Source organism: Aulostomus chinensis, chromosome 2, assembly GCF_037954235.1.
Source record: "Aulostomus chinensis isolate RoL2024-O1b breed Wild chromosome 2, RoL_Achi_v1.0, whole genome shotgun sequence".
Taxonomy (NCBI): domain Eukaryota; kingdom Metazoa; phylum Chordata; class Actinopteri; order Syngnathiformes; family Aulostomidae; genus Aulostomus; species Aulostomus chinensis.
The window spans coordinates 18,835,475-18,862,327 of NC_141321.1; the positions used below are offsets into that span (position 1 = coordinate 18,835,475).

General features: G+C 39.8%; 1 protein-coding gene and 1 long non-coding RNA gene across 8 annotated transcripts in view; one reads left to right on the plus strand and one right to left on the minus strand.

Moving 5' to 3' along the window:
* Positions 1–23,891, plus strand: part of sox6 (SRY-box transcription factor 6) — a 138,281-nt gene extending 114,390 nt beyond the window's left edge. For 4 of the 6 annotated variants that reach the window (XM_086182659.1, XM_086182651.1, XM_086182668.1 and 1 more), the window contains 4 exons: positions 8,354–8,459; positions 16,275–16,508; positions 17,385–17,601; positions 18,596–23,891. In XM_086182659.1, coding sequence (XP_086038785.1) covers positions 8,354–8,459; positions 16,275–16,508; positions 17,385–17,601; positions 18,596–18,902 — 864 coding nt within the window. In that variant the 3' untranslated portion in view covers positions 18,903–23,891. The remainder of the gene's footprint in view (positions 1–8,353; positions 8,460–16,274; positions 16,509–17,384; positions 17,602–18,595) is intronic. The other 2 variants (XM_086182683.1, XM_086182693.1) reach the window with 1 other exon arrangement.
* Positions 1–26,853, minus strand: part of LOC147269314 (uncharacterized) — a 328,107-nt gene that overhangs the window by 201,762 nt on the left and 99,492 nt on the right. The gene's annotated exons all lie outside the window — the stretch shown is intronic.

The following is a 26,853-nucleotide window of genomic DNA, read 5'->3' on the forward strand; positions in this document are numbered from 1 at the left end:
GGGAGCTGCTTTATGTCTTCCTTTTCACCTAAATGCATTCATTTTGATTGGCATAGACAGTCTTTCATCACATTTAATGTGCCTTTCGCTTTCCTTTTTAGGATAAAAGTAGTATTAGTACCAAACTGAAACACCAAATCAGTTCATCAGGTACTGAAAGTCACGCAAAAACAAGCTGAAAATGAATTCAATAATTAAAAGGTTCTCTTCTCATTAAATCATTTGTAAATGACACCTCGACTGAGCTCATGCTTTCTTTTGCTAGCACAAACTACGGAGAGATATTGTCACCTCTTATTTTCGGTGACACTGCCCCTATTAGGATGGTGTGAAATAAGAGGCACACTTTATCAAATCAGCTAAAAGAATTGCCCCATCATCTTCACCCCTCTGCTGCTATAAAGAACAGTAGGTTGTAATTCAGCAGTGAAATGAGAGGGGGGAGTGAGAGCGTTTTGCTGATACAAGCCAACGGACTAGAAGGGTTTGAATGTCTCAGATAAAAGGTTTCACTCTGGTCAGTTACAGAATATTAATATTTCAAGAAAGTGCCGCACCTGACATAAATATGATGTGGTCTTAAATAGCTCCCCTCCCAGTCTCTTGTTTAGAAGTTTATCATAGTGAGAGCTTACATGAAGAAGATTCTGGAAAGGTAACATAAATGGGATTAAGGAGAGGTTAAGATCATCCACTGCTGCTGTTAGAGGGGGATATTAAATATTGATTTATCCCACTGTAATGACCGTACAGAGGAGTGGGTCTAAGTGCTGCTTACAGATGGATCAATTCATCTTTTCATACAAAGTGTGTCTGATCAGGACAATGCATTCCTCTCTCACCTTTATCTCTACCACTCTCTCTTCCTCCCTTCCTGGCTGTTGACCAGAGTGTGTAGATCAGACAATGTTCTGCAACATACAAGCCTTTAACCTGAGGACATGTAAAATATTTATGCTGTACAGGAGCCGATTTTCTTGCTTGTCTTTTTATTTGTCTGTTTTTACCCATCAGTACAATAAAACCTTTTCCAACCCTTCTGCAATTTATCTTTTTGAAATATTAATCTAAAGGTATTATTGTCTGTGGAGGGCAATTACTTTGTTTCATTATTTACCATCTCTTCCTCACCCAGAGGAGGCTTTTACCTAGAATGCGCTAGTATGCCTACAGTCAAATACTGTGGATCTGAATCCATTTGTTACCAACTGAATTGTTTCCCTCTATTATGCACTGTAGCTATAAATGGACATGCTCTTTTTATGGGTCATGGGTGAATGAATATCAAGCATCTGTATGTTTTTACTAAGATGTTTCAGCCATGTTATCCTGTCAACATTTATGGTCTCTTAGAATACATGGTCAGGAGGTCAAAAATGTAATTCTACCAATACAGTTTACCTGGTTTACCAGAAAACACTGAGCAGTCTATCAATTGGATTTATCCTAGTTTCAGAAGCAGATTTTAAATAAATTAAAAAAAAAAAAACTGGTAAAAGAAATTGGCCCATATCACCCCATTTGTACTTATTCATATTTTTTTTCTCCATTTGATAGTTTTATTGTAAACCAGACACAACAAGATAAACGCAAACAAAAGCACCCAAGTGTAAATACATGAGGCATGATTAATCTGCTTTATCACTGAACAGTCAGTCAGGTGTGGCCAAATGGCTGCACTGCCAGCACACATAATAGGTGCTGCTAGACCTTGTTGCAGACATTAATAGAGTAATTGACTGTAAACTGTCAATTGTAAATTACCTGTAAAAGGGCAGCTGAGTTCGTTTTAGCCAGAGATTGAAGAAAAATGGAGGAGTGCTAATTGAATGTATTCAGGGAGCAGTTGTGGCCACCAGTCCAGCAGAATTTAAAAAAAAAAAACAAAAAACAAAACTCCAATCGTGTTTTGGGGTCGGTGACTGAGCACTCATACGCTCAACATTGCAATTTACTGGCCCTGGGCCACTGGGCAAGCTTTGTTGTTAGTCAGGTATGACTGATTTCTAGACTGATACATCTCTTTCTCAGGCTTTAGCTCTGACAGGAGGTGCCTTTGTGATGACCCAGGAGGTTGTGTGAGATAAAATATATTCCTCTGCTGACATGTCCGTAACTGGAATCAAAAGGTGAAAGGCCAGTATTAACCTATTGAACTGCCCTTTCTGCCCTGCAACACCGCCTCTCTTCAGTATTGATGACTACAATTGTCCATTTCCCGTATCTAATTCTCAGCCTGTAAATATTCAGATGGAGCTTACACTTGTGCTCCACAAAATCAGTACTCCTAACCTATTGGTTATGATGGTAACACTATTCCACCCTCCTGTGTATGTGTGTGCGCACACGTGCATGCACATGTGTGTATGTTATGCCAGGGCTCCATTCAGGCAAAGCCCTCACAAAGACTTTGAATATAATCTTGTCTGGTTTGCAGCCCTGGAAGCAATTTTCTGCTCCTTTTCGACTGCTGTCTTGGAAATTGCAAACCAAGGCGTTTTGGCTGCAATGTAAATCCTTGGCATACAAGGGCTTGCCCATCCAAATTAGATTATGCTCAGCTCCCAGACACTAGCTGTAGCCAGCAAGTGCTATTGTGAAGATTGCTTACATTAATGCTTTGTCCAGTTGTTCACGTTTGCCAAAAGAATAAAAATAATGTATGACTCTGGATAATATGTGCCTGCGCATGTGTGTGCAGCCGTGTGTGTCTGCGGGCTGGTGTCCCAGGTCAGGTCTTTTGCTCCATCCTCATCTCGTACCCAGAAAGACATCAAGACCGCATCTTGGTTGGGTCATTTGGCACTGGTGTCTCCATTATTTTCCTCAGCTGTCATTTTACATGGTGGATTTCTGGCCTGCTGCAGTTACTCAGAAATGCTGCTGGCCCCAGTAGCAAAAGACCTATGATGCTGCGCTCACCACACGGCACACACAACAAAAGACAAGGCCACAAAGGATCATTTATAGACTATACTATTGTTGCAGTAGAGACACAATGGCTCTAGTGTCCAACAGGTTTTGAGGTTTTGTCCAAATGTGAAAGACATTTTGGTAGTGCTGTAATATCCTGCTGTTCACAACCTGGCAGGTCTGATAATACAGAAGATTTCAGCCCAATAGACATTCCCTGGAGGAGAATAGTTGGAAATCTGCAAAAGTACATGATCTCAACACAGATGATCTCAGCAGTGAGGAGAAGAGAAGAAGAACTGAACACTGTCAGAAACATCCAGAGATGGTTACATATCGTAGACCTAAATATGATGTCATTTCCAGCTCTTCTGAATCTAATCGAGGACAAAGTGCAATATTTACCTTATACAAAAGACATGTTAATCAAACCATACTGCACGCGTATATATACACACACACACACACACACACACACACACACACACACACACACACACACACACACACACAGTGTTCAAACACAAATGTAAGACTAAATGCACATTTTAAATTAACACAAAAGGGGTCACATTTTGTGAGTTTGACTTTTCCTTCCAACAAAAATTAAGTCATCCTGAATAATGATAACATGTTCTTTTATTAAAAACAAACAATGAACGTCACATTGGCTCAAAGCCCAGAGTGGGGATAGCTCAGTCTTTTACATAGTTAAAGCCCCTTAATTTAATTAAAGGCCTTCCCCCCTCTGTTTTAAACAAATGAGGTGATGACCTGGCAGCACAAATGGGACTGGAATAGCTGGCCATCTCTGCTCTGTGTGATGTTGAGGACGACTACTATAGAACAGATGCCAGCCTTTTGTGGCTGCTACTGTTGATTCTGCTGCTGCCTGCATTAGCCTCCACCAAGAGAGAGCGCCGGGTAAAAAGAGAGCAACAGTCGGTATGAAAGGAACTGTGGGTTTACCGCATGGCTGGATGTGCTTAACATTTAAATGGCTCAAAACTAGCAAAAACTACTGGAAAGCTGCAGGCTTATAAATAACATTGCAACTGGTTACAATAAAAAATACAAAACAGATGAGGCAGTGAGCTGTGAAGAGCTGCAGCTATGTTTAAGTGCAGCCTTTGTCTCCATCAGGACTGGGACAGACTGTTGAGAGGTTTCATCTGAGACCCTCAGACTTCAATTGAGGGCCACAGACCACAGTGATGACTGAAACGTGATACACAAAGCCCTCTATTGTGGTCAGAGAGCCATTGCCTTCAACTTGCCACATTCCAGGTGTGTGATATATCCAGAGCCAGTTCAGCACATTATCAAACATAAGTGGCTGTTTAGGGTCCTGCAGCTGTTAAAGGTTCCAATCACGAAAATGTTAAACATATGCAATCATATAGACTTTCCACTGTGAAGGCAGCATGGATGAGATTTTAATAATAGTAAAAAAAAAAAAAAAAAGAAAAAAGAACTTCTGAAAAGTAAAGCCAGTTGCTGCCATCTGATTTCATAGCAAAGACTATAAACTTATATATTCTGTACATTCACGACTAAGTTGGAAACTATTAACTTGTGGAAGGAATAAAATGTGTGATGAAATGCAGCCTCCTGAAGGAGGTGAAGTTGTTTCTTTTTTAAAGAACCATTTCACGTATCAAAATTAGGGTCAGCTGTGATTGGATGTTGATATTTTCATGGCACTGACCGTCATTCTACCAAATTTCAATCCCAACGCAGAAATTTTTTTTAGTTCCAATGCTGAAAAAGTGCTTTGCGTGGAAATGTGCTGAAACATAAAACAAACGAGTCTATGCAAATTGATAATTTTTCAAGTGCGTGAAAATGCCAAGGAGATGAAAACTAAAACAAAATTTTTGTAATGTAATTTATTTATTTTGAAAAAAAAATAGAATTTAATCTGTGTTGTTAAGTAATCAGTAACGACAACAAGGAATTTTTGCAGGTGCCATATCAACCTTCTAATCAAAATAAACTTTGTTTGTGTTACCAGGTTTTGTCTTGTGTCATCTCCTCACCTTGGCTGAGCTCTTTCAATGGACCAACACTCATACACACATTCATTTTTCATGATGCATAATAAAACCTTTAAAGTGATCTCAATCAAGGCCGTCCTAATTTAACTTTAAACCTGAGTCCAAGTAAGATGCTTGCCTTTTGCACCATTGTCTATGTCACTTTTCTGTTTATTTTACTTTTATCTCTATTTGACCAAACTTGGGCCATATGGCTTTGTGTGTAGCCTGGAGCTATTTACAAAGGCGATGCTCAAGGAGTGTCAGAATTGGCAGAAAGTTGTCTAAATATAGGGCAGGAGTAGGCACAATGCACAGGGGCGTCCGCCACCCGCCTCTGCCCAGAATACACCCTGTGGGCAGAGCAGCAGGCCTCCAGCACATGTTCTGTGGTCTGCCAGATTAAAGCTCTCGTTACAGCATTGACGAGGCTCTTCCAGGCTCCCTCCACCAAGAAGTTCCACACAGTTTACTATCTAACATCTTCTCTCTTCGTCTGCGATTCATGACTTCACCGAGCAGCCAACTGAAAATGCGTCCGATAACAAACTTTGAAGACAAAAGAGCAGAGCACATGAGATTATTATGGATGGCAGTTCTCTGCAGCTCGGAGCGTACTGCTGTAATTTTAGTTGTGGGGTGGAGAGCTGCATGCTGAAGTCATTTGAGGGAGGGACTGGTTGCTTGCCATCGGTCGTGGTCAAAGTCAGAGAGAAATGACGTGTGCATCTTTTGTTTCCTGTCTCATTATCTCTACCGCTTCACATCATTTGTTCTCCTGCTACCCCTAAGCTGAAACCTCAGTAGATGTATCATTTTCTTTCTCAAGTCTTTCTGCTTTCTATCATCCATGTACTGTACATGAGAAATACCTTTTATAACAACCATTCTGTAATCTGTGGGGCTCCTTCTCTTTTACTCCCTCCCCCTCTTCTCCTGGCACGACGGTGTGCTTCTCCTGATACTGAATGTCCTTTGCTACTCCTCTGTATCAGAGTGATCAGTAAAAATTTAATGACACTATAAAATAATAAAAGTGCCATTAATTTATCACAGCAGTTGATGCGTGGGCAGTAAAGAAGCATTAGTCCACTGAATATTTTCAAGCTTTAAAACAAAACCTTGATGCTGTACAGATATAAATCACCAAAGTGTGAGCATATTATGCTCAGTATATAAAATTTTATGAAAATTTGTGGCAGCATATTGCACAGATAGTCTGATTGTAATTAGCATATCTAACACAAGGAAGGATGGAGGCGTTCCTGCGACTAGACATCTGCATCAAGTATGTGGAATGCTGGAAAGCTCCTAATAAGTTTAGAATGCCTGGAACAAAATACACACAATCTTTTTATGTAGATTGAAGTGAAGCTGCTAACTTCAAGAATCCTCAGACAAGAGTTTCATTCAGTCTTGCTCCCACCTGCCTAATGTACCGATGTTCACACTAATCATACGACTTTATGCGATAGGGGCTGACTTTCAACATTGAGCTAGTTATTAATGAAAATCACTGATGGATGGCCCCTGTTCTCTCTCCTTCTCAGCCCAACATGATGCTTAATGATCATGAGCTTATAAAAGGACTTGATTGATCAGGACAGACTAACCAAGCCCAGAAGAGCGAGGAGATGATTACTTTATTAGATATAGCCTATCAATGAACGCTCCGCCTTCCTGGTGGACTGTCCAAGTAGCATCTGAAGCAGTCCACTGCCCACCCAGCTAATCGAACATCAGTCATTTTGTCATCGGGCTGCTAGCTTCTTTCATTAAGAGCAATAATGTGGCTGGGTGATGAATACAGTACTGCGGGCGCGTGCATCCTCGCACTTATGGTGCTGTACACAGACTGTGACACTGAGGAAAGGTGCTGTACTCCATCTTCTCTTTACAAAGCGTTCTCTTGCCCAGCAGGGACCGCCACATATGTCATAATTACAAAACACTTAAGTAAGCAAAGGGCTGTCAGATGGACAGGCTCTAATCACAGGCCACAAGCAGGTAGTGGTTAATTGAATAACACAATCACTCAGCTGGCCATAAATAATGACTTCTCCTTCAGATATAATGGTAAATTGCAGTGCTCTTACAGTCTCCCTTGCAATCCTTTCTTTTGAGGAATAGTTCTTGAATAAATAAAAGCATAATGTAAATCAAAATAGTGTGAAAGGCCTTAAATGGACTTGAACTATCTCTGTCCTTCATCTTGTAAGCTTTTTTTGATTTGGTGAATAAGGTTGTTACACAAAAGAAAAATTCTATTAAATACAACCTGCTGTCATCACTTTCAAGAAAGGACAGTTGTAAAAAAAAAAAAAATCATCGTTGGGAACATTTTTGTCCTTAATTTTTAGCACCTAATCATATAAAGGTAGGCTTAAAGATTCATGTGTGTGTGGCAAGGGAGCTGTTAGTATTGTTTGGGGTTCTACCTATGGATCTGTTTAGACTGCGTGTGATAGGCATGTTTAGAAAAGAAAGAGGAAGAGGTCAGCGCAGACACTACATCTTTGGCAGAGATTGAACGCTCACCCTGGGAGTAAAACAAATGCTTTTATTCTAAATGGTGGCAACATGCCTGCTTTTAGTGTGATCCAGGCGAAATCTGGAAGGGGGGGGATTATTTGTATCATGCAGAGTCAAAGTGTCCATCTCCTAGTTGAGTCTTTAGAGAGGAAGACAGCCCTTTGCTAATGCCCTGTCTATTCACTGAGGAAGTAGGTCATTCAACAATGGAGCCAGCAGCAGTCGGCACTCTCCCCTTGCATAATACATTAAGTATAATGTGCAGCAACTATTCAGAAGCCCCTCGAAAGCTGTTATTTTATTCTGTAAATGCACACGGACATGACATTTAATATTGTCACGGAGTGCTGAATGACAGAGTTTCATTGTGCGTCAAGTACAACATGATGCCAAGTTTAATCTGAGCTCAAAGTGACAAGGCAAACGGGAAAACACGGTGTGTTCTCCAAAGCATGAAGGCTGAATAAACGATGGGCGCTGAGCTCTGGGCACTGTACACTGGAAGGGAGGATGTAAGAAGAAGATTACAGGGGAAAATCTGAGTACTGCAAAGAGGGCCACGACCCTATTGTGTGCTCTGGATCACAAAGTATCCTTCTGTAAATCTACTTGCAGCACCCCTGGCCCTTACTGTCTCCCTGCGTCCTGTCATCCATTATGGCAGCTGCTGAATAGAGAGACGAGAGACAAAAATGCTACATCTAGCTCATGTCAAGAGATCAGCTCTTCAAAAGAACCTCATTTATCAAAAGCACTTTTTTTTCTCTTTCCAATGTCAGGTTTCTTGTTGGGTCATCTTTACAATTTCATCAAAGTACAGATGTGTACATGTGCTTGTGAGTGAACCTGACTGTTTTTGTACTTGCTTGCAGGAAAGGGCACATTTCGAGAGCATCGGGCACCACCTTGGCAAACTGGGTGAAGAAGGAAAGATTGGCCACAGAGTTATTGACCTCACCAGGCCAGAGGATCTTGATGGTGAGGCCATATTTGGGTTTCCCGTTTTTGTTGTTTTTATTCCACATAAGTGTACCTTGTACTGTGTTTTTGCATGTCATCCATAGTTAACTGTAACTATAAACTGTGCTGACTGGATTCTCTACGCACGGTGTTCGAATTGTCCTTTTTGCTGAGGAAGGTTCCTGTCCAAATTTATATAGCATGGATTAAAAAGAAAAGCAAGACACCAAGATGAATTTTCACACAAATATTCCACAACAGTTCAGTAAATATGGCTCCACCGTTATGAACCGTTACACTTTAACAAACAATGCTAGCATTATGCCAACAAGCGCATGAATTTATAGAGCATCCCAGCAGTCCACAACAAAAAGGCTCATGTGCAATCCCCTTTTCAATGAGCTTTCCTACCATCCAGGGAGCTCCTTTCACAGTTATCGATTTGGCGCTGTTACGACCTCCGCTGGTAGATCAAAGGCTGCAACGATCTGTTCTCCCATTCTGATTCTGTGTACTTTTATACTGATAGTTCGGTGTAACAATGGTGCAATTGCCGCCATGAAAAGTGCTGTATAAAAGATGCACTTTCTGTAGTCCATCTGCAGAATATTGTAGTTTCACTAAGGCAGAACAAATCAATAACGTGCGCCATTACTTAATTACGTAGATGAGTGTCTTTTCCTAAGTCTTTATGAATTCTCCTTCACATCTTTCCTTGACCCTGTGACATTTTCAATCAGGGTTAAGCAAAAGTGGTTAGGAAAGGTGATGGGACAGACTATGTATCCAAACCTTAACCAAGTCTAAAAGTGAGATAATTTTGATTGCTGACAAAACCTGCTTCTCCATGCGGTTATGTGACTCAGTGTGAGACTTGTAGCGAGCTGCGTAAGGGTGTGCGTAGAAGCATGTGCGTGTGGCAGATAAGGGGGGTCGGGCTGAATGCAGTTTCAAATGAGTCGAGGTTTTCACAGATAGGTGAGCCACAGAACAAGGGTGCCTGAGGACAAAGCTGGCTTTTTTCCAAGCTGAGCTCCTGTTGCTGTTGTGCTTGTTTGAGGTCCTGGGCATAAGGGTGTAAATTTTGGTTGCACCATAGTGACAAAGCGTCATCTCCCTTTGTGGCAGAGGCTTCTACACAGGAGCAAGGAGCACCTCAGTGAACCAGTGTTTGTCTGACATAAATATTTGTGGCTGTTTCCATGGCACTTAGGAGCCAGAGCAGAGAGGAAAATGGTTCTGACTCATCTTTGATGCCTCAAAGGCAAGAGGATAGATATTTCTCAGGACAATGTAACCCATCGACATCTTTCAATAGCATCTAAGACACATTCCCCTCAGTTTTAGCGCCTGCATAATTTGTTCACATAGACTTTGTCAAAAAAAGAAAGTTTTACTTCCCATAAAAATGTTTATTTACCCACACCAAAGCAAAGCACTTTTTTAGTCGTGTGGTTTTCACATCACACCCAGTCCTGAAGATGAGAATTAGAGGTGCATTTAGCCGATTCATTTACATGTTTCCCATGTGAGCCACAGCAGCAGATCCCATCCCACCAGTCTGACTCCTCGAGCAGATGTGCTTCCAGTGCTCATTCTCCCAGTGGGAACCTTCCCTCTGTGGCTACTGTGGAGTCTGAACCGAAAAGGCGCGCACACCAGGGCAGTTGTGTCCTTTTAAGTCCTGCACAGGGCCAAGGGAAAGACTTGTGCCAGACGCCTCACATCAGTGTTCCCAGTGGGCTATGGATTAGGAGCAAGCAGAGGTTAAAGGAGAGAAGAGGTCCTCTTCCCAGGGGGAAATGGCTGGGAGCCAGGGCAGCGCACATAACTCAAAACACACAGCTACCATTTCTCCTCTTGCACCACATACATATCTGTCTCTTTCAGCTTCACCAACAGCAAAACACATACGTTTGAATGATGTGAAGCAGAGTTTTATGATGTGAACCACAAAGTGTTTATGCTTCTGAGAATATGTTTACTTTTGAAACCCTTGATGTGACGATTTTCTCCTCGCTGCACCAATCAGGGTTTGGTTCCCCAGCATAGATACAGTACTGCTTGTATCTACATGTATTATCTGTATTTATTTTTTTTTTAATCCAGGAAGCACTGAAATTCTTATTTTCTGGTCAAAAGTCATCCATATGGCGATAGGGATGAGCTAGAGTTTTCTTGTTTTAGACTTGTAGTTTTCATATTAGTTCAACATCAATTTAGTATAAGTGTTGAAATACATCCTAAGTTATTTAAATTTTGCTCAAACATTGGCCATATTTCCAAGGTGTCTAAATCATATTTACATTTAATCTAAGCTTAGTGCAGTTTTAACCCTGGCATATGGTTTTCTTTGTGACCTGTAAATTATGTCATGGTGGAATTTCAATTCAGAACACAAGTATTGACTTAATTTTGTGTTTGGTTTCCTTCGAATACAGAATACCTTTAGTACTTCTGTATTTAAACACATTTCCCTAGTAGTTTAGAACACACTGTGCATACTTTGGGAGTTCCATGAGAAGGAAAACTACTGGGTGTACCTCCCAGCCATTACATAGGGTGTGAAAGCCCCTTGGTGTGAAGCGGCTTCCCCTTCAGAACAGAGCAGCCACATTGAGAGGGGGCCTGTGTACAGCAGACGTCTGTCATCACAGCAGTGCACAGAAAGCTTTAAGTTGCTTGAACTAATATTTGCAAAGCATGTTGCAACCAGAGTCTTAATGGCAAAGAGTGGAAAAATAGTAGCTGAGGAATGAAAATAGATATTCATTTTACAAAGCCACAAGCCACACGCATGATCCAACCACAAATTCATTAGTTCTTTTTAAGCTCTGATGAAAACATTAGCAGATAACCGCAAAGGCCTCATCCCAGTCAGGCCCTTTGTTGATTCACGTATGGCAGTTTATGTTTGTCTAAACCATCCCCCTCACCGAAGGTCCATGGACAACAAAAACACTGTAAAGAGATGTGAAGCAGCAGAAAACAGAATTAATTTGAATGTCCAGCGTGAGAATATAAATGCCAGAGAGAGAGAGGAAGCATTTCTAATAATGTCCTTGTGGAAAAGGATGAGAAGAACAGGACTGTTGCATTGTTGGTCCGGATCACTGAAGCTGGATTTCTTTACACTAGTAGCTCAGAGCTGTTCTAAGATTATTATTTAGAGAGGTTTTTGTTGTTGTTTTTCTCCCACTCAGAGACCGTGGGAATCAAGCACTGACTTTATAGCTGAGATGTGGAGGCATAATGATTTATCAAGTCACAACAACAATCGCCTGACAGGTCAATACCATCAAAAAGAGCCTTCTCTTCTGATGTTGGCAAATTTGACTTCCGACTAAAACAACATTAAGAATGTGTGTTTTGCAAATCTGGATGCTGTGAATGATAAGATTCCACTTTTAGATGAAATGCAAGACTGGATAAAGCAGACAAAAGTTAAAAAGTCTGACCGAAACTCAAATCATCTTCACTGGGGAAGAAAAAAAAAGGATTGATATGGTTTAATTGGGTTTACGTCACTCATTTTATAATGGTTTTATTAGCACTGTGTCATCATGACCTGTGTGGCCAGACACCTTGATGGAGCCTGATCCTGCTCTGAGGGAGAGGCTCTATTGTCAGTAGTAAATACCTTGAGTCAGACCTGTTAGATCTGATCCCAGTGGGAAGGCTTTGAAAGGTTTGTATGATTGTTGCCTGCTAATTGAGTGAATTCCTGGGTGACATTATGAATCCAGCCACAGAAATAAAAGAGCAAGCAGGTATTCAGACCTAAATCTGCCCTACACTAGCACAGCACAGGGGGCTACGTCGTGGTTGTTTGAGGTAGCTGCGAGACATTGAAATATAATCCAGGTTGTCCAGAGTTGAGTAATAGATGAGTATGTTTGAAAGCTCACCACGAGACAAAACGCTGCTGTGAGCAAGACCCACGTTGTAACTTCTGTATAATTGGAATTCTTTTCTCAGTGATAAGATAAACAGACATGTAAAGATTCCTGTTTGAATGTAATCAACCTGAACTATTTGCTTGCACGTACACATGAAGCAAAAGTCAATCCAGATTTGAACATTTTATCAAACCATCTCGTGTCTTGCCAGAGGTGTGTGCATCCCTGATACATCAAGGAAGTTCCACCTTTCAGATGAACAAGGACAGCCCTTTCCCTGACACAGAGCTGTGTCTGAAGGCAGAATAACAGGGGTTGGGGGTGACGATGCTGGCCTCTAGCTGGGTTCACGGTCAAGTCTTAACCTGCAGTTGACAGGTGTGATGGGGTTTTTGACCTTTCTGTTCTCCAGTCATTTCTTTCACTTTCCCTTACTTCTTCTCTAACCACTCACCATTTTTATACCCCCTCCCATAACCATACACTCATTCTTTCTCTCTGTAATTCATGGTGCTCATCTGCTGTGTTTCCAGGAGAGACAAATTAAAAGGGGATTCTCATATCCTTCTGTCACACTTGAGCTGTGGGCCTCATGAATCACAATAAATTCTATTAAGCAGCACTCTCTCTTTGTTACGCTCTCTCCCCAAGTACCACCCATGGGGCCCGCCCCTGTCACTGCTAAACATCTGTGTTTATTTACACAATCACACACCTAACTAACTGATTCCGAAATGCCCTGCAGGAAAAAATAAAGTTAATGCTCATTTGCGAAATGAGAGAGCAGTGTCATGATTTGCAGTGAATAGATAGAAACAATGTTGAATTAAATTGCATGTTGTGGTCTCAGGGGATTTGCTGTGACTGGCTGGTAATTTGCAGGATGCTTCTGATTAAGTCCGATATTGCCAGGTTGGGTGGGAGAGAACACGTTTATACATCCATAACATCTTTTTTCCAGTTTGGTACTGTTATGTTCTTGGTGTAATTAGGAACATTACTGTGCATCAAGGTCCTTATTATTATTTCAAGTCACAGGTTAAATGCTGATTTACGCTGTTGGTTTCCCAAAGGAGGTGTGAATCCCCTTATTAACATTTATTCTTTAAAGACCCCCTCCACACTTGTAGACAGGTTTACAAAATATTCTTATCAAATATTATAATGGGTGTCTGACATGGGAAAAAAACAACAACTAAAATCCATAAAACACTACCCTTTTCCTTATTAAAATTTAAAAGATGTCTGATACTTGTATATAAAGTCCACCCTCACTGATTGTGCACTGGAGAAGTTCCATATTATACAGTACTTGAATTCTGGACCAGGATCAGCTTCCAAAATATTTGTGATGGGTACAAATCCTGCTCTTAGAACCACCTCTGGACTTTTACCAATGAATGTGAAAACAGTCTTCCATTGTCAAACTCTGCTCATCTGTCATTCTACACGACTGGAAGCTCAAACATTCAACTGTGGGAGGAAGAAGAAATATACATTTTTGCTTGAAAGGGTCTTTAAATATCTCTAAGCCTCAGTACAAATAAAGATGTAATGCAATTTCTGGTAGAATAGACATAGAACACAGGCAGCGTTCTATGTGACAACGTGTGAAGCAAAAAAAAAAAAAAAAAAAGCTTCATCTGGCTTCCCTCCAATGAAGCAAGTCACGTCCCTGGTTTCCTGGTTAACTATGGATGTGGCACTAACTGATGGCAGGCAGTTGTTTTGTCCCCCTCCCCGTAAGGAGCTCACCTCTGCCCGTATGTATGCACACCAGTATATAAATTGCTGAATCAGTGTCAGTGATAGAGTAATGGCACGGGAGGTATCGTAAATTACCGCAAGCGATCCCAGGGTGCAGACACTGGCTGTCTTGTCTGAGTGAGAGCTGCGCTCCTGAGCTAATGAATACCTTCATCTGGCCCCGGCAGTCAGCAGATTGCCCCGCGTTGATGGATACTGTCAGCCCTCCGCCACTCCACATTTCATTGCACAATAAACATGGTTGTCAAAACCAAACAAAGTGAAATCAATTCATCCTGTACAGTGAGTGCATGCTAAATGAAATTAACGAACTGTGGGCTTCGGTGGCAGCAATGGTAGTGTATTATTTCTGAATTCATAATGGCTTTAGGGCCTCCAGCTTTCTAGAGGCAAAAGCAAACACAGACAAAAATAAACCACTTATACTTTCTGATTTAGTTTTAGTGTGTATGCTACATGTGTGCAGCCATGTATGATTTAAGGGGTGTTATACTGGATACAGTATTTCAGAAAAGGTCCACACAAAGACCTGCGTTTTGAAGGCTTTCAGATTATTTATTTTTTTATGTTGATTTTGACACAGTTATGGCAGTTGTGTGTAATAGTGGCAAACATATTTGTTCCGGCTTGCTTTACATCACACAAAGTTAAGTCTTTTGCCTACATCTTTTATAGATATTTGCATTATTTCTTTTCTGAAGACAGAAAGTGGTTTTGTGTCTGAAGTTCCATTGGCCAGAGCTAAGAGGAGCTAAACCCTTTATGCAGTAGCAAGTGCAGGCTCACAATATGAAAGAATCTATTTAGCAAAAGAACACCCGAATAAAGTGAAGCCTTTGTAGGTCAGAAATGTGTCTGATTGTAAAACAACAAACAGCAAGTGAAAATCCATTTAACGTTTGGTAGTGCTGGGAGGAGCAGGGTCCTCAGTGAAATTTCTACAAACATGAATCCTATCGTCCACCACGGCGGTGCTGTGCTGGATCTGCTGCTTGGGTGTTGTATACATATTTGTGTTCGTGGCCCTTGCACCTCCAGTACTGTATACTACTTTTGAGAAAATGTGTTCCTGAAATGAAAAACAGATCAAACTCATCAACTCATCAGTTTGAAAAAGCAACAGCAGTGTCTTGAGTGTTTAGAGCAGAACCAAGCTTCTCTGGGTTTGAAATTAATGTCCCTGCACAGCTCTCTTTTACTCATTAAGAATTGGATTTTGTTTATCATCTGAAATAATAATAGAAATCAAACCCCAGGTAACGCATGCCAAGGCTGCTAGTCGAATGGTCTAATGAGAAGGCTTCACATGTGGATGATGAAATATGCATGAGTCATCCCAAGCTTTCTTTTCCAGACTTGAGATCATTAAAGATGTATCGTAGCATATGGAAGGCTTTTTTTTTGTCTTATTTTTTCCAGCCTTGTTTATCAACATGTTTTTGTTTGTTTAAATATTCATATTGCTTTTATTTAATTCTTTCACATCTTACATATAAAAGGAAGCAAATGCGCATGCAAACAGAAATCATTATCAGTTTGATGTACAATTTAATATTGAGAGAAACTCCCTTATGTTGATTGTGAATGCCCTGATTGAGAAACAGCACTTTGCAGAATCTGCGCAATCTTTTCCCAAATGTGTGCCCGGCTTGTTTGCTGTGGGTGTGAGTGTGTGTTTGGGTGTACCTGAATTTATCTGTGCATGTTGTTAATACGTATGTACTTTGGAGGAATTAAAAAAAAAAAAAAAAAAAAAAGATTTTCCAAAGTTTGAGCTCCCCTTCTTGATTTTCTTTTTAACGAGTGCCTCAAGCTCTGTATTTGTTATTTATTTTGGAACACTTGCACAATTTATGGATGGCAAACTGAAATGTAAGTGGCTAAGTAGAGAAGTGTGAACACTTGCTGTCACTGTGGTTCAAGGTCTGTCTCTTTTGGTTGTGGATATGAATAGTTCTCATATAAGTTCGGAAGGGCATTTTATTCACGTTGGTAGCACAGGTCAGTTTTGAACTCAAGAGGGTCCGTAGCATCTGATCACCTGAAACAATATTTATGATGATGATGATGATGAAGGCAGTAAGCGAAGGAGAGTTTAAAAATGGCTCGTCATTTAATCAATGTCTTGCCTCGCTCTCTCTTCTTGTTCCTGCTCTGGCTATTCCAGGGTCCAAAGAAGTCAATGGCTCTGCAGATAAACCCCAACCATATTATTGTTGGCCAACAGGAGGCGCTGGATCAACTGAGGCACGCGTCTTCAGGGAATCCAGAGGAAGGAACAATAATGAGCCTCACATTAAGAGGCCGATGAATGCGTTCATGGTTTGGGCCAAAGATGAGCGCCGCAAGATACTCCAGGCTTTCCCTGACATGCACAATTCCAACATAAGCAAGATTTTAGGTAAGATCTTTTTTTCTGTTAATCAATTAACAGGTCACACCAGCACATTTTTGAAGGTTTCACACGACTAAAACAGATTAAAGGCTATACAGTAAAGCCATTACTTCAGTATGTCAAAGTTTTAACATCCCTAATCATAAATATTACTTTTATATGCAAAAGTTAGATTATAGGCATGTACTTCCATGAACCCTGTTTCTCTATTTAGCATCCTTTTTCTTGCCCCTTACCAAACACAAATCTCTGACAACTTTCTGTGAAAGTGTTCTGTGAGTTTTACTTCTACAGTAGGTCACAAGCTGTGTGTATTCAGATATTAATGGTATTGCTCTGCGATAAGTTTAAAACATATGGCAAAGCATTGTAACGTAGGCAGTTTTTTGAATAAAGATTTTCTCATAAGCTGCAGTAAAAAACTCACCTCTGCACACAGATGGATTTATAGCCCATCACTACCATAAGTGTTTGTCATGAAAAATGACGGAGGCTAAATGTGTCTGGTCCCCTTAGTACTGAAGTCCATACATCACAGCAGTGAAAAGTGCTCTCATCCAGGCTGGAGTAACACACTTCACACAGATACAGTACTCACTACACTGTCTCACAGAGCACATGTCAGCTCGGGAAATGAGTACGCTACTACGGGTTATTAATACGTTAGTGTGGGAGGGATAAACCAGACACAACTGAACGCTGATCAACAGCAAATAAGCAGATCGTGAGTTTTACTGTCATTTTTTTCCCCCTGGCAATAGAAAGCTAAATACATCATTAAATATATCACACACACACACATTACATATAAACACATTCCTTGATAAGCTTGTTCTCTCAGTTCTTAAAATTTTTTTTTATTCCTGTTCATGTTAAAACCAGGTTCTCGGTGGAAGTCCATGTCTAACCAGGACAAGCAGCCATACTATGAAGAGCAGGCCCGTCTGAGTAAGCTCCACTTAGAGAAATACCCCAACTACAAGTACAAGCCACGGCCTAAGAGGACCTGCATTATCGACGGAAAAAAACTTCGTATCGGAGAGTACAAGCAGATGATGCGCTCACGGCGACAGGAGATGAGGCAGTTCTTCACAGTGGGGTAGGCACACAGTCACTGATGAACTCACGCTTGTGACATTTTTTTTTTTTAAATAATGCAATACATTATCCCAAAAGCAATTGATGACTCAACCTTACTGCATTGATTTTAACACCTTCAATTCTGCACTTCAAATCGTGTAATCGTTTTGGACAATGGCAGTCTACAAATGGAGCATGAAGTGCAGACATTATTACAGCATATAAGCTGTAAGTGTAGACTAAGAGAAGCCTGGAGGGCAGTAGTTGAGCTTAACACTTTAATTTATAGTGTGTGGTTAGCAGGAGAACCCTTCTCCAGGTGTTCCCATGTCAGTCATAATCTTAAGTGGCTAGATTATCAATCATCCAGTGGAACAGCGGAGAACAGCACAAACTATGTATCGGTTTAATGTCACCAATAAACCCAGTAGCATTCTGAACACCTCAAAACAGGAGCTGTCAGGAGGAGAGACTTTGGTTTCCTAAATCATTTTCACTGAGTTGCTGTGTTAAAGAAAGCTGTTTAAGTGTGTACATTTACATGTCACAATTCTGAAAATCAGTGATGTGATTTCAATATTTTGAAACCATCGATGATCAAGCCACCAGAGTGTGTACTTCACAAGTAGGTGCAGCATTTGACTCAGCAGCCTCTCCCAGGTGGAGCACAATGGAAACTGATAGGGAGTGTCATGACTCCAGGCTTGAGCTGCAAATAACTATTAATGACAGCGATTATTTTCATCATGAATCAATTAATCTTGTAGTCTATAAAATGTTTAGAAAATGGGAAAAAGGCTCATCTCAATTTTCCAAGTGTTGTGTTCAAATTTCTTCTTTTGTGCAACTAAGGGCCAAGACAACCGCGATCATGTCACAGCAGTCATGAAACCAATTATACGTGCAGAAGCATTCACTACATTCCTTCTGTTTGTTCTGATACTTTGGCAGGTATGAATTCTAATTCCTTAAAAAGACATGCGATGCATACTATTTCTTTCTCCTACATCTAGGCAGCCTCCACAAATCCCCATAACCACCAGCGCCAGTATGGTCTATCCTGGGGCAATCACCATGGCAACAACCACACCCTCACCTCAGATGACATCAGAGTGCTCGAGTGCGTCAGTGAGTCCTGAGCCTTCCATTCCTGTCATCCAGAGCACCTACAACATGAAGCTGGAGCCCAACACCATAGCAAACAACAATGAGGCGGTGAATGGCGAGGATGAGATGGACATGTATGAGGATTTTGAGGATGAGCCCAAATCAGACTATAGCAGTGAAAATGACACACAAGAGCCAGTCAGCGCCAACTGAGGCCCCTTTAATTGAAGCGGCAAAATGGAGACACAGTAGTCGTGCAGGAGGACACCTTTGGGGTGGGTGGGGGGTTCTGCTCTTACGAGTTTGCTGTCAAAACTACACCACAAAAGTTCAGAAGTGTTCAAAAGGAGGAAAAAAAAGAAACAATAATACATCATTTATGAGCCAGCATGCAGATGTGGCTTCATCCGAATCAAAAGCTATTTGGTCTTAAGTGTTTCTTCAAGTGTGTGAAGCAGTTTGGTTGTGGTAATTATGTTATTGGTTTCTTTTTTTCTTTCTTTTTTTTTTTTTTTTTAAATCTCATTGTTTATTTTGTCATTGTGATCATGGACATTTAAACAATACGGTTATTGCCTAGAACAAAGACAGAACTTGAAATGGAGTATTTGATATGAATTTATAATTCTTACAGTTATTTTACCTTGTTTTTATTTTCAATTAGATGATTTTGATATATACCAGAACTGTTCAAGATGGGAATAATATTCTCACTCAGGTATAGTGTGCCAGCCAACAGCTTGTGAATGTTTTTAATCTTGAGTATGATATTACCAGTACAAAAAAAAATCTCAAAATTCACATGGAGTGATTCCAAGTTATTGCAGAGGCAAAACAAAATAATAGTATTATATTATTATTATTATTATTATTATTATTATTATTATTATTAGTGTTTTGTTGTTATTTTTATTACACAAGCTGCATAATTGAGTGCAGAAGTGCCAAACATTTCAAGTCGCTTCTAAATTCTTATAAGTCTTTTGAGAGAGGCTTTGTGAGTCTTAGACAATCTCTTGATCTCTTAATGCAGATTCATTATCCACTGTTTCTCTAATTTACCAGAACAAAATAAAAAAAATAAAACTCAGGAACTTCGAGGCAACAGGCTCTTCAGAAGGTGATGTGACATTTTAGGCTGACAGCTTGTCATGCTAGCTCTTCCCTGGGGAGCCCAATGCAGTGATCATCAATGAAACTGGCCAGTCCTTTCATTTTCTTATCCCAGTCCATACTTGACTTCCCAGTTCTGTGGCACCCTTCACTCATTCCCAGTTCTACAACCCAGTCTGACTAACCAAGTTCTTAATCTGAGTGACTGTAATCAGGCCAGGATGCTAAAGGGCCAAAGGCCGCCAATCTGCAGGATTGGAACAGCAGCAAAAGGCAGCTTTGGTGGCATTACTATCTCAAATTGATGTTGTACAATGTGTAGCTACAGAACATTCTGCTAAATGCTTTAGCCCCATTTTGATGGCAAGTTTAAAGTCTTAGGTCTTAAAACTTTATTTTTTTTCCCATCTTAATTCTTTTTAGACATTGTTAATCTTAAACTGACACTAAGAAGTCTTAATGCAGAGCACAGTCATGGGGTTGATGCAATGAGTTGATTACTGCAGTGGTCTTAAAGGGAGCAGCAGTTTGTGGAAATACTTCTTCACAGAAAGAACACTAAAATCATGTTGGTTTCTTATAATAGGCTGTCACATTCACGTGCGACAATTTTAATCGCAGACACTGAAACAACACTTAAAAACACCCTTAACTCAATTGTCATTCTTTCACCTTTGAGCCTTATTTTATTCTTTCTAATAACTGTATCTTTTGGAATGCACTTATTTCTTGTATTTAAAAAGAGGTCGCACAATTTCAGCTAGAAGAGATGACGTGTTGACCTGCAGAAAGATAAAGCTCCTCTAACAGTCAAGGCCTTGATTTTGAGACTCAGATCCTCTTTACAGGGCAGAAGGTTTAAGTGGCTCCCTTCCCTGCCATGCCCTCCTCTGACCCCTGCCCGTGGCAACCTCAGCACCCAGGGGGCGCCATCTGGCTCAGAGAAAGAGAGAGCACCAGGGAGGGATGAGAAACAATAAAAATGGGGTGTGTGTCTTTCATTGTGCTCTCCATCAAAGTGCTGGAAGTAAGGCCTCAACAGGGCTCCCACCCTGGCCCAATCACCAGGCACTGGCGAGCAGATGGAACAAGTACATCAAGCTGTGGGGGATTATTAAAATGACTGACGACTGGGTATCATCTGAAATACAGCATTATTAATGCATGAGTCCAGCTATTCCCCTCCCTTGCCCTTGAATCTGTCCATTTCAGAAAGAGCACAGAGCATTTTGAGGATCTGAATGGTTGGCCACTGGCTTTAACTGGTCAAGAGTCCCACTGCTGGTCACTGCATTTTCTCCTAAAGCTAATTGGTACAAATGGTTCTTTATATCTCAATAGCGCTCGTAACTTCTTTACTTTTATTGCCAATACTTCTTCATTGCTGGCTAGTGTTGTTTCTACTTGTAGAAACAATTAAATCAATTCTTGTTTTTCTGTTTTTGTTTTTTTGTTCATTTTCCATCACATCTTTTCTACAACGTTCTCATTTTGAGGTACAAAACATTTTACGGACACTCTCCTACTAAGAAACCCAAGTGGATTTCCCTACAAGTTAACTTGTTTTGCTCCTGTTTGCCGGTGGTTGGATTGATTTGTATGTGACTGTAAATATTTTCATGACCATGCCACACAGATTTAGTGGGCTAGTAGGTAAAAAGGACTCTTCACTGAACTGAAACTTGACTGTGCTTATACAGCAAAAAAGACAAAAAAAAAAAGACAAAAAAAATGAACTCGTGGAGACAATGTTTCATAAGTGTTATAAGCACTGGATATAAATTGTATTTTTATCCATTCTGATTAATGTGAATCTGTTTGAGGAAAAACACCATGAATTAACAAAATTCCCCAGTTGGACTCAAGTGGGTTTGCTCTCACAGTTGCCAGATTTTAGTATTTTTTTGTACGTTTTTTTTTTTTTTTTTTTTATTTATGCAAAGACACATGTGATGAATGAACACTTTGTTTAAGCTTCAGGGCTGCCTAGGAGAGAGAGAAGGAGAGAGAGACAGAGATAGAGAGAGTGAGAGAGAGAGTGAAAGAGAGCGAGAGAGAGAGAGAGCGACTCGGCACAAGAAAGGGAGCAGAACATTCAACAGCAGGCTTAGTCAGCCATGAAACACCAGACTGCAGCATTGCATATTGTATTTGAAACTATCAACATATTGTATTTATTACTAGCCAGTGTTGGCTCTAAAATCAGTAAGATATCCAATGGACAATCAGAAATATGGAAGTAAAAAAAAATGTTTGATGAATTGGAGAAAAAAAAAGACTTCTTTCAGTGAACTCACCATCTCATTTAGATTTTATTGTAAATATAACATAGGAAATATATTTTTTGTTTTGTTTTGAGTATATAGTGAAATATAAGTTATGTGTTTGGCTGTTTTATTTTTCTTTGTTTTATTTTTGTATATTTTTACATCCTGACAAGTCAATCAATTTTTTTTCTGCTTATTGGAAGAAGGCAGTATTGGACCTGAGAACAAGAGAAGAACTTCATTTATGTTTTGAGAATCTTCCCTAGAATCTTCAAAGAAATAATCAAAATAAAAGCTATTAGACCTGTTATCAAATGTAAGGTACTCATTTAAAACAACAAGCACTTGATGTAAAGGAATTATTCACTAATTTGTTTCCAATCGTCTTACAATCGAATGCTGTATTTCTTGTGTTTTGCAGTCGACTACAGCATCCATTTCTTCATCCTAAAAGGTGCATGCATTTGGCTTGCATTCACATGATCAGACTAAAACCCGTGTTATTAAGAACGGTCGTTAAAAAACACACATGATGTTTTTAGATTCTTTAAAAGGTGGGAATGTGCATATATTTATTTGTTTTCATGTGGAAAAACGTACAAACATTGTGCATTACTCTTAGTCCACACAATCCTTGCCATTTTTTTTTTTGTGTTTTGCTGATTTTTAATGTTCATGACTATCCAGCCATCTGCAAATGTAGCCCTCACAATTGTTTTTCTGTAATCCACCTGTTAGACAAGCAAATGGTTTGAATGGACATCGGAAGACAAAAAGCTTGTATGCTGTTTCGATATTACTTACTGTAATTTGAGTTCTTTTTTTCTTTTTTTCTGTCTGAACTTCGTGATGTATATGGTGGGAATGTTCTCTGTGTTAATTTAATCAGCACAATTCACTGACATGCTGGACTGACATGCTAGCTGCTGTTCAGAAATGTAAAATTTGTCATTCGGGGCAACATTTACAGTTGTCTTTGGTACTTTGCTTTTTAGAGTTGTCTCTCAAGCAACACTGTGTGTGGCTCCTCTATCACTGGAGCTGTTTTTTTGAACTTGCTGGCAGTCTGATTCTATTTTCTGAGTAGAATTTTTTTTTTTTTTTCCTGGCAGGTACCTAGGCCAGCAGCAAGTATTGTTTGGGTGTTATTAGAGAAAATGAAATACATAGTGTCTGTCGCTGCTTTAAAAAAAAAAAAGTTTATGTCTGAATATGTAAATAGTTTATCATAATATCTTGTACAGTCCAATGTAAAGTTTTTAATTCAACTTAAAAAAAAAATTGTTGCCATCACATTTGTGTTCACATTCTTTATACATTACAAAAAGATCAATTATTTGCTATGGGGTGTTATTGCTAAAAAGAAAAGAAAATGTTTAATTTCTTTACTATTTTTGTTTCATTTTGCTTGGCTTCAAAGTGTACACCAGCAAGTCTTTGGTTTCCATGTGCAGTATTGACGTGAGGTAAACTTAAGGTGAATAATTTTACAGTGGTGTGTGTGGAGCGCAACTTCCTTGGCTTTGGTAGTATTACTATAACAAGTAAAAACAAACCAGTAAATGACACATTTGGGTGCATTTAGGCATCATTGAGATGTGTATACTGTGTAGGATCAAATTATCCCCAGAAGATCAATTCAGGCATATTATAATGTAATACCATTATCTGTATGTCTCGGTCCATTGTAACAATAACAGGGGGTTGAATTCCTGCCTGTTGAAGATCATTTACCTCAATTGTGTTACAGAAAGCTTCTCACATCACTCCATCTTTTGTACTGCTGTTGACACTTACAAATTAAAGAGACATTTTGTTTTACGAGCGGAGTAATTCTTTCCTTCAGCAAAGGCATCACTGTCTTTGGTTTTTTAGCTGGCAGTTTGACATCAGAGTGGTGTGAATAAGTGTATATGACAACCTGGCAGGTGAAGTCCAAAAATCCTCAAGTCATTTATGTCCATTTAGCAATTTGTAACATGATTTAATGTGCTTGTGTCGAGATGCAACGCACAATAAAGACACAATGTATGTCCCTCGATATACCCGCTCCTGGGTTTCACTTCAGTAGAGGAAACCTCCAGAGCTGCACAAAAAATAACATTTCTCATTGATCTGAAAATATAACATATTGAGAAACAAAGGGATGCTGCAACTTCCCTGTAAGCTTAAATTTGCCATTATTGTACATTTATACAGTTTCTTTATTCTAGGAATTTTCTCAAATATTTTAACTGTTAGATTATAATGATCTAAATATTTGACATTGTAATCTGAGATAAAAGTTAATATTTAGGTTAAATTAATTTTCTTCATTAAAAAAAAGTTGAAGGCAAAATATATAAAAAGCGTGCATCCTCCAAGAGAGAGTTAAGAGGAGTTTAACAAAATAATGGCATTGTTTGATTATTCACCACTGTCCAGATGATTTATAAACTGAGGTCAGTTTTTGTTCAGTGTGCCCTCTATGTTTTAACTACCAATGCAATGGATTTCATGAAATAAACTAGGGGCTGCTTACCAAGTGCTCATCAGTCTGAACCATAGACTGTATATAAAACATGGACAGCTGGATATCCTTCATTCTGCAGCCACGCCCTGAAGCTCACCCTGTTGTATTGTAGTTCTCTCACAATAAAAATCATCCGCTACTACAGGATTAAAACATGTGTATGAGGCTGAAGATGGTTAGAAAATTGTTTGTAATTTGTGTTTTCTGATGTAATAAAACAAGTGACATGATAGGATTTTTTTCTCATAGACAGATACAATTTGATTTGATTTTATCAATCACTGACGTCGCCTCCAACTGGCCATCAGAGAGAATGCACAATTAAGATAATTTCGCATTAACTTCACTTTTCAGACCTACGTGCTCCGTCCATCTGTACAGTCTATGTAAGCTAGCTGCATACCTGGCTGAATAACAGCTTGACTGGCTGGCAGTAGCTGTACTGCTGGCACCAAGAAAACAAAGTGAGCTGGCAGGTGGCACAGAGAGAGAGAGAGAGAGAGAGAGAGAGAGAGAGAGTGCGCGTGTGTGTGTATGTGTGCGCGTGTGGGTGTGTGCATGTGCGTGAGTGAGAGTGAGAGAGAGAGAGAGAGAGAGAGAGAGAGAGAGAGAGAGAGAGACAATGGGGAGCTTGAAACTTTCTTCGAAGAAGAACAAAAAGAAGTACACCCTAGCCAGCAGAGACAGACAGGTGCAGAATGATAATTTTAAGTGTTTTCTCGCTCCCTTTTCATCTTCGAATTATACAGCTGATCACAAAATGGAAATATTCAACACATTTTTTGCAAAGACTTCGTTTTACATAGCACATTGCCTCCTAAAAGTGAACTATTTTGTTTTTTTAAACCCTGCCACATATATGAGCAAACTCAGTTATATTCTTTCTCTTACAGTAATAGGCAATAAATCATTCAGTCAACCAGTGCATCAGTAAGTCCAGGATGCTACTTCCTATCAAAACTAGTTCTGATCCGTCTTCCAGTGGTGCGTACTATGCCTTCTGTGTTCATAATGTAATCAAGCACTAACATAAAAATTACATCACAGCTGGATACATTTGACATTCAAACTACAATAAAGACAAATAAAAGAAAGAGATGACAGAGTATTAAATAGTTGATACAATTTAATTTCTACCTCAGAAACAGATCGCTATGAATGTCACTGCACTCAGATACAACACTGTTGGGCAGTGCAACCTAAAAGGTCTGGTTACCCAACAGCTGATGACTGTGCACATGTCCTTGATAGACTGTGTCTGTCTATGTGTGTGTGTGTGTGTGTGTGTGTGTGTGTGTGTGTGTGTGTGTGTGTGTGTGCCAGAGGTCATCCTGAGAGTTGTAAGCCCAGACTATGTCCATCATTCTTCTCTGGATCCCTGCCATTTCTTGCTCATTAACATCAAAATTATTATGAGTTCTCTGCATGCATTTGAAATAATGTCTTTCTTGATGTAAGGGGTAAAACATTTCATATAAATTTCATCTCTTTGTCATTACAAGTCAATACACAATGTACAGAGTTTTCTGGCTGTGTGTTAACTGTACTTATGTGCAGTGGGAAGTCAATAAATAGAAAAACAAATAGTCTGTGGAACGACAGTCTTTTGGGGAAACAGTTTTATGCATTGTTCTTTGTCCATCAGCACTCTACTGCTGCTTTCCCCAGAGCAAACTAAAGCGACCGTTTCACTGAAATGGCTGTAATAGATGTCTGGAAGCTCCCTCCAGCAGTAGATGGAAAAGTAAGCATATTCTTCAGGACAATAAATCTTATGGTAATTTTCTGAGCCAGCATGAAAAAAAGGCTATGTGCTTTGTGTGTAGGACTTATTGTGTAAGTGAGTGCTCAATATTAAGCACTGCTGAGCAGATGATATTTTAATTTGGAGTTTGGGACACATTTTTAATCTTTCAGTCCTACTTTGCTTTGAATTGCGCATAGATTTCTGCATGAACTCAATAGGAGGTCGGGTGAAATAACTGGGGGCCAAGTGAGCTATGGGGAGTAATGCTACTGGTGGTAAGTGGTCTGTTTGGATGAACTGTCAACTGTTGTACTAAGATGTGTATGTTTGAACAGCAGATAATAATTAATACAGCAATCCTGTCGTGTAGCGGCAGGACTGCTATTTCACAACTCTGATGACTAAACACCGAGGGGAAGGCGAGCAGTTAGGGCGCCTGGAACAATATTTTACTAATTTGGATCTGCTCAATGCTACACCCAGTGAATCTGTCAGACAGCTCCATTTCCCCAAGAACAGCTGCAA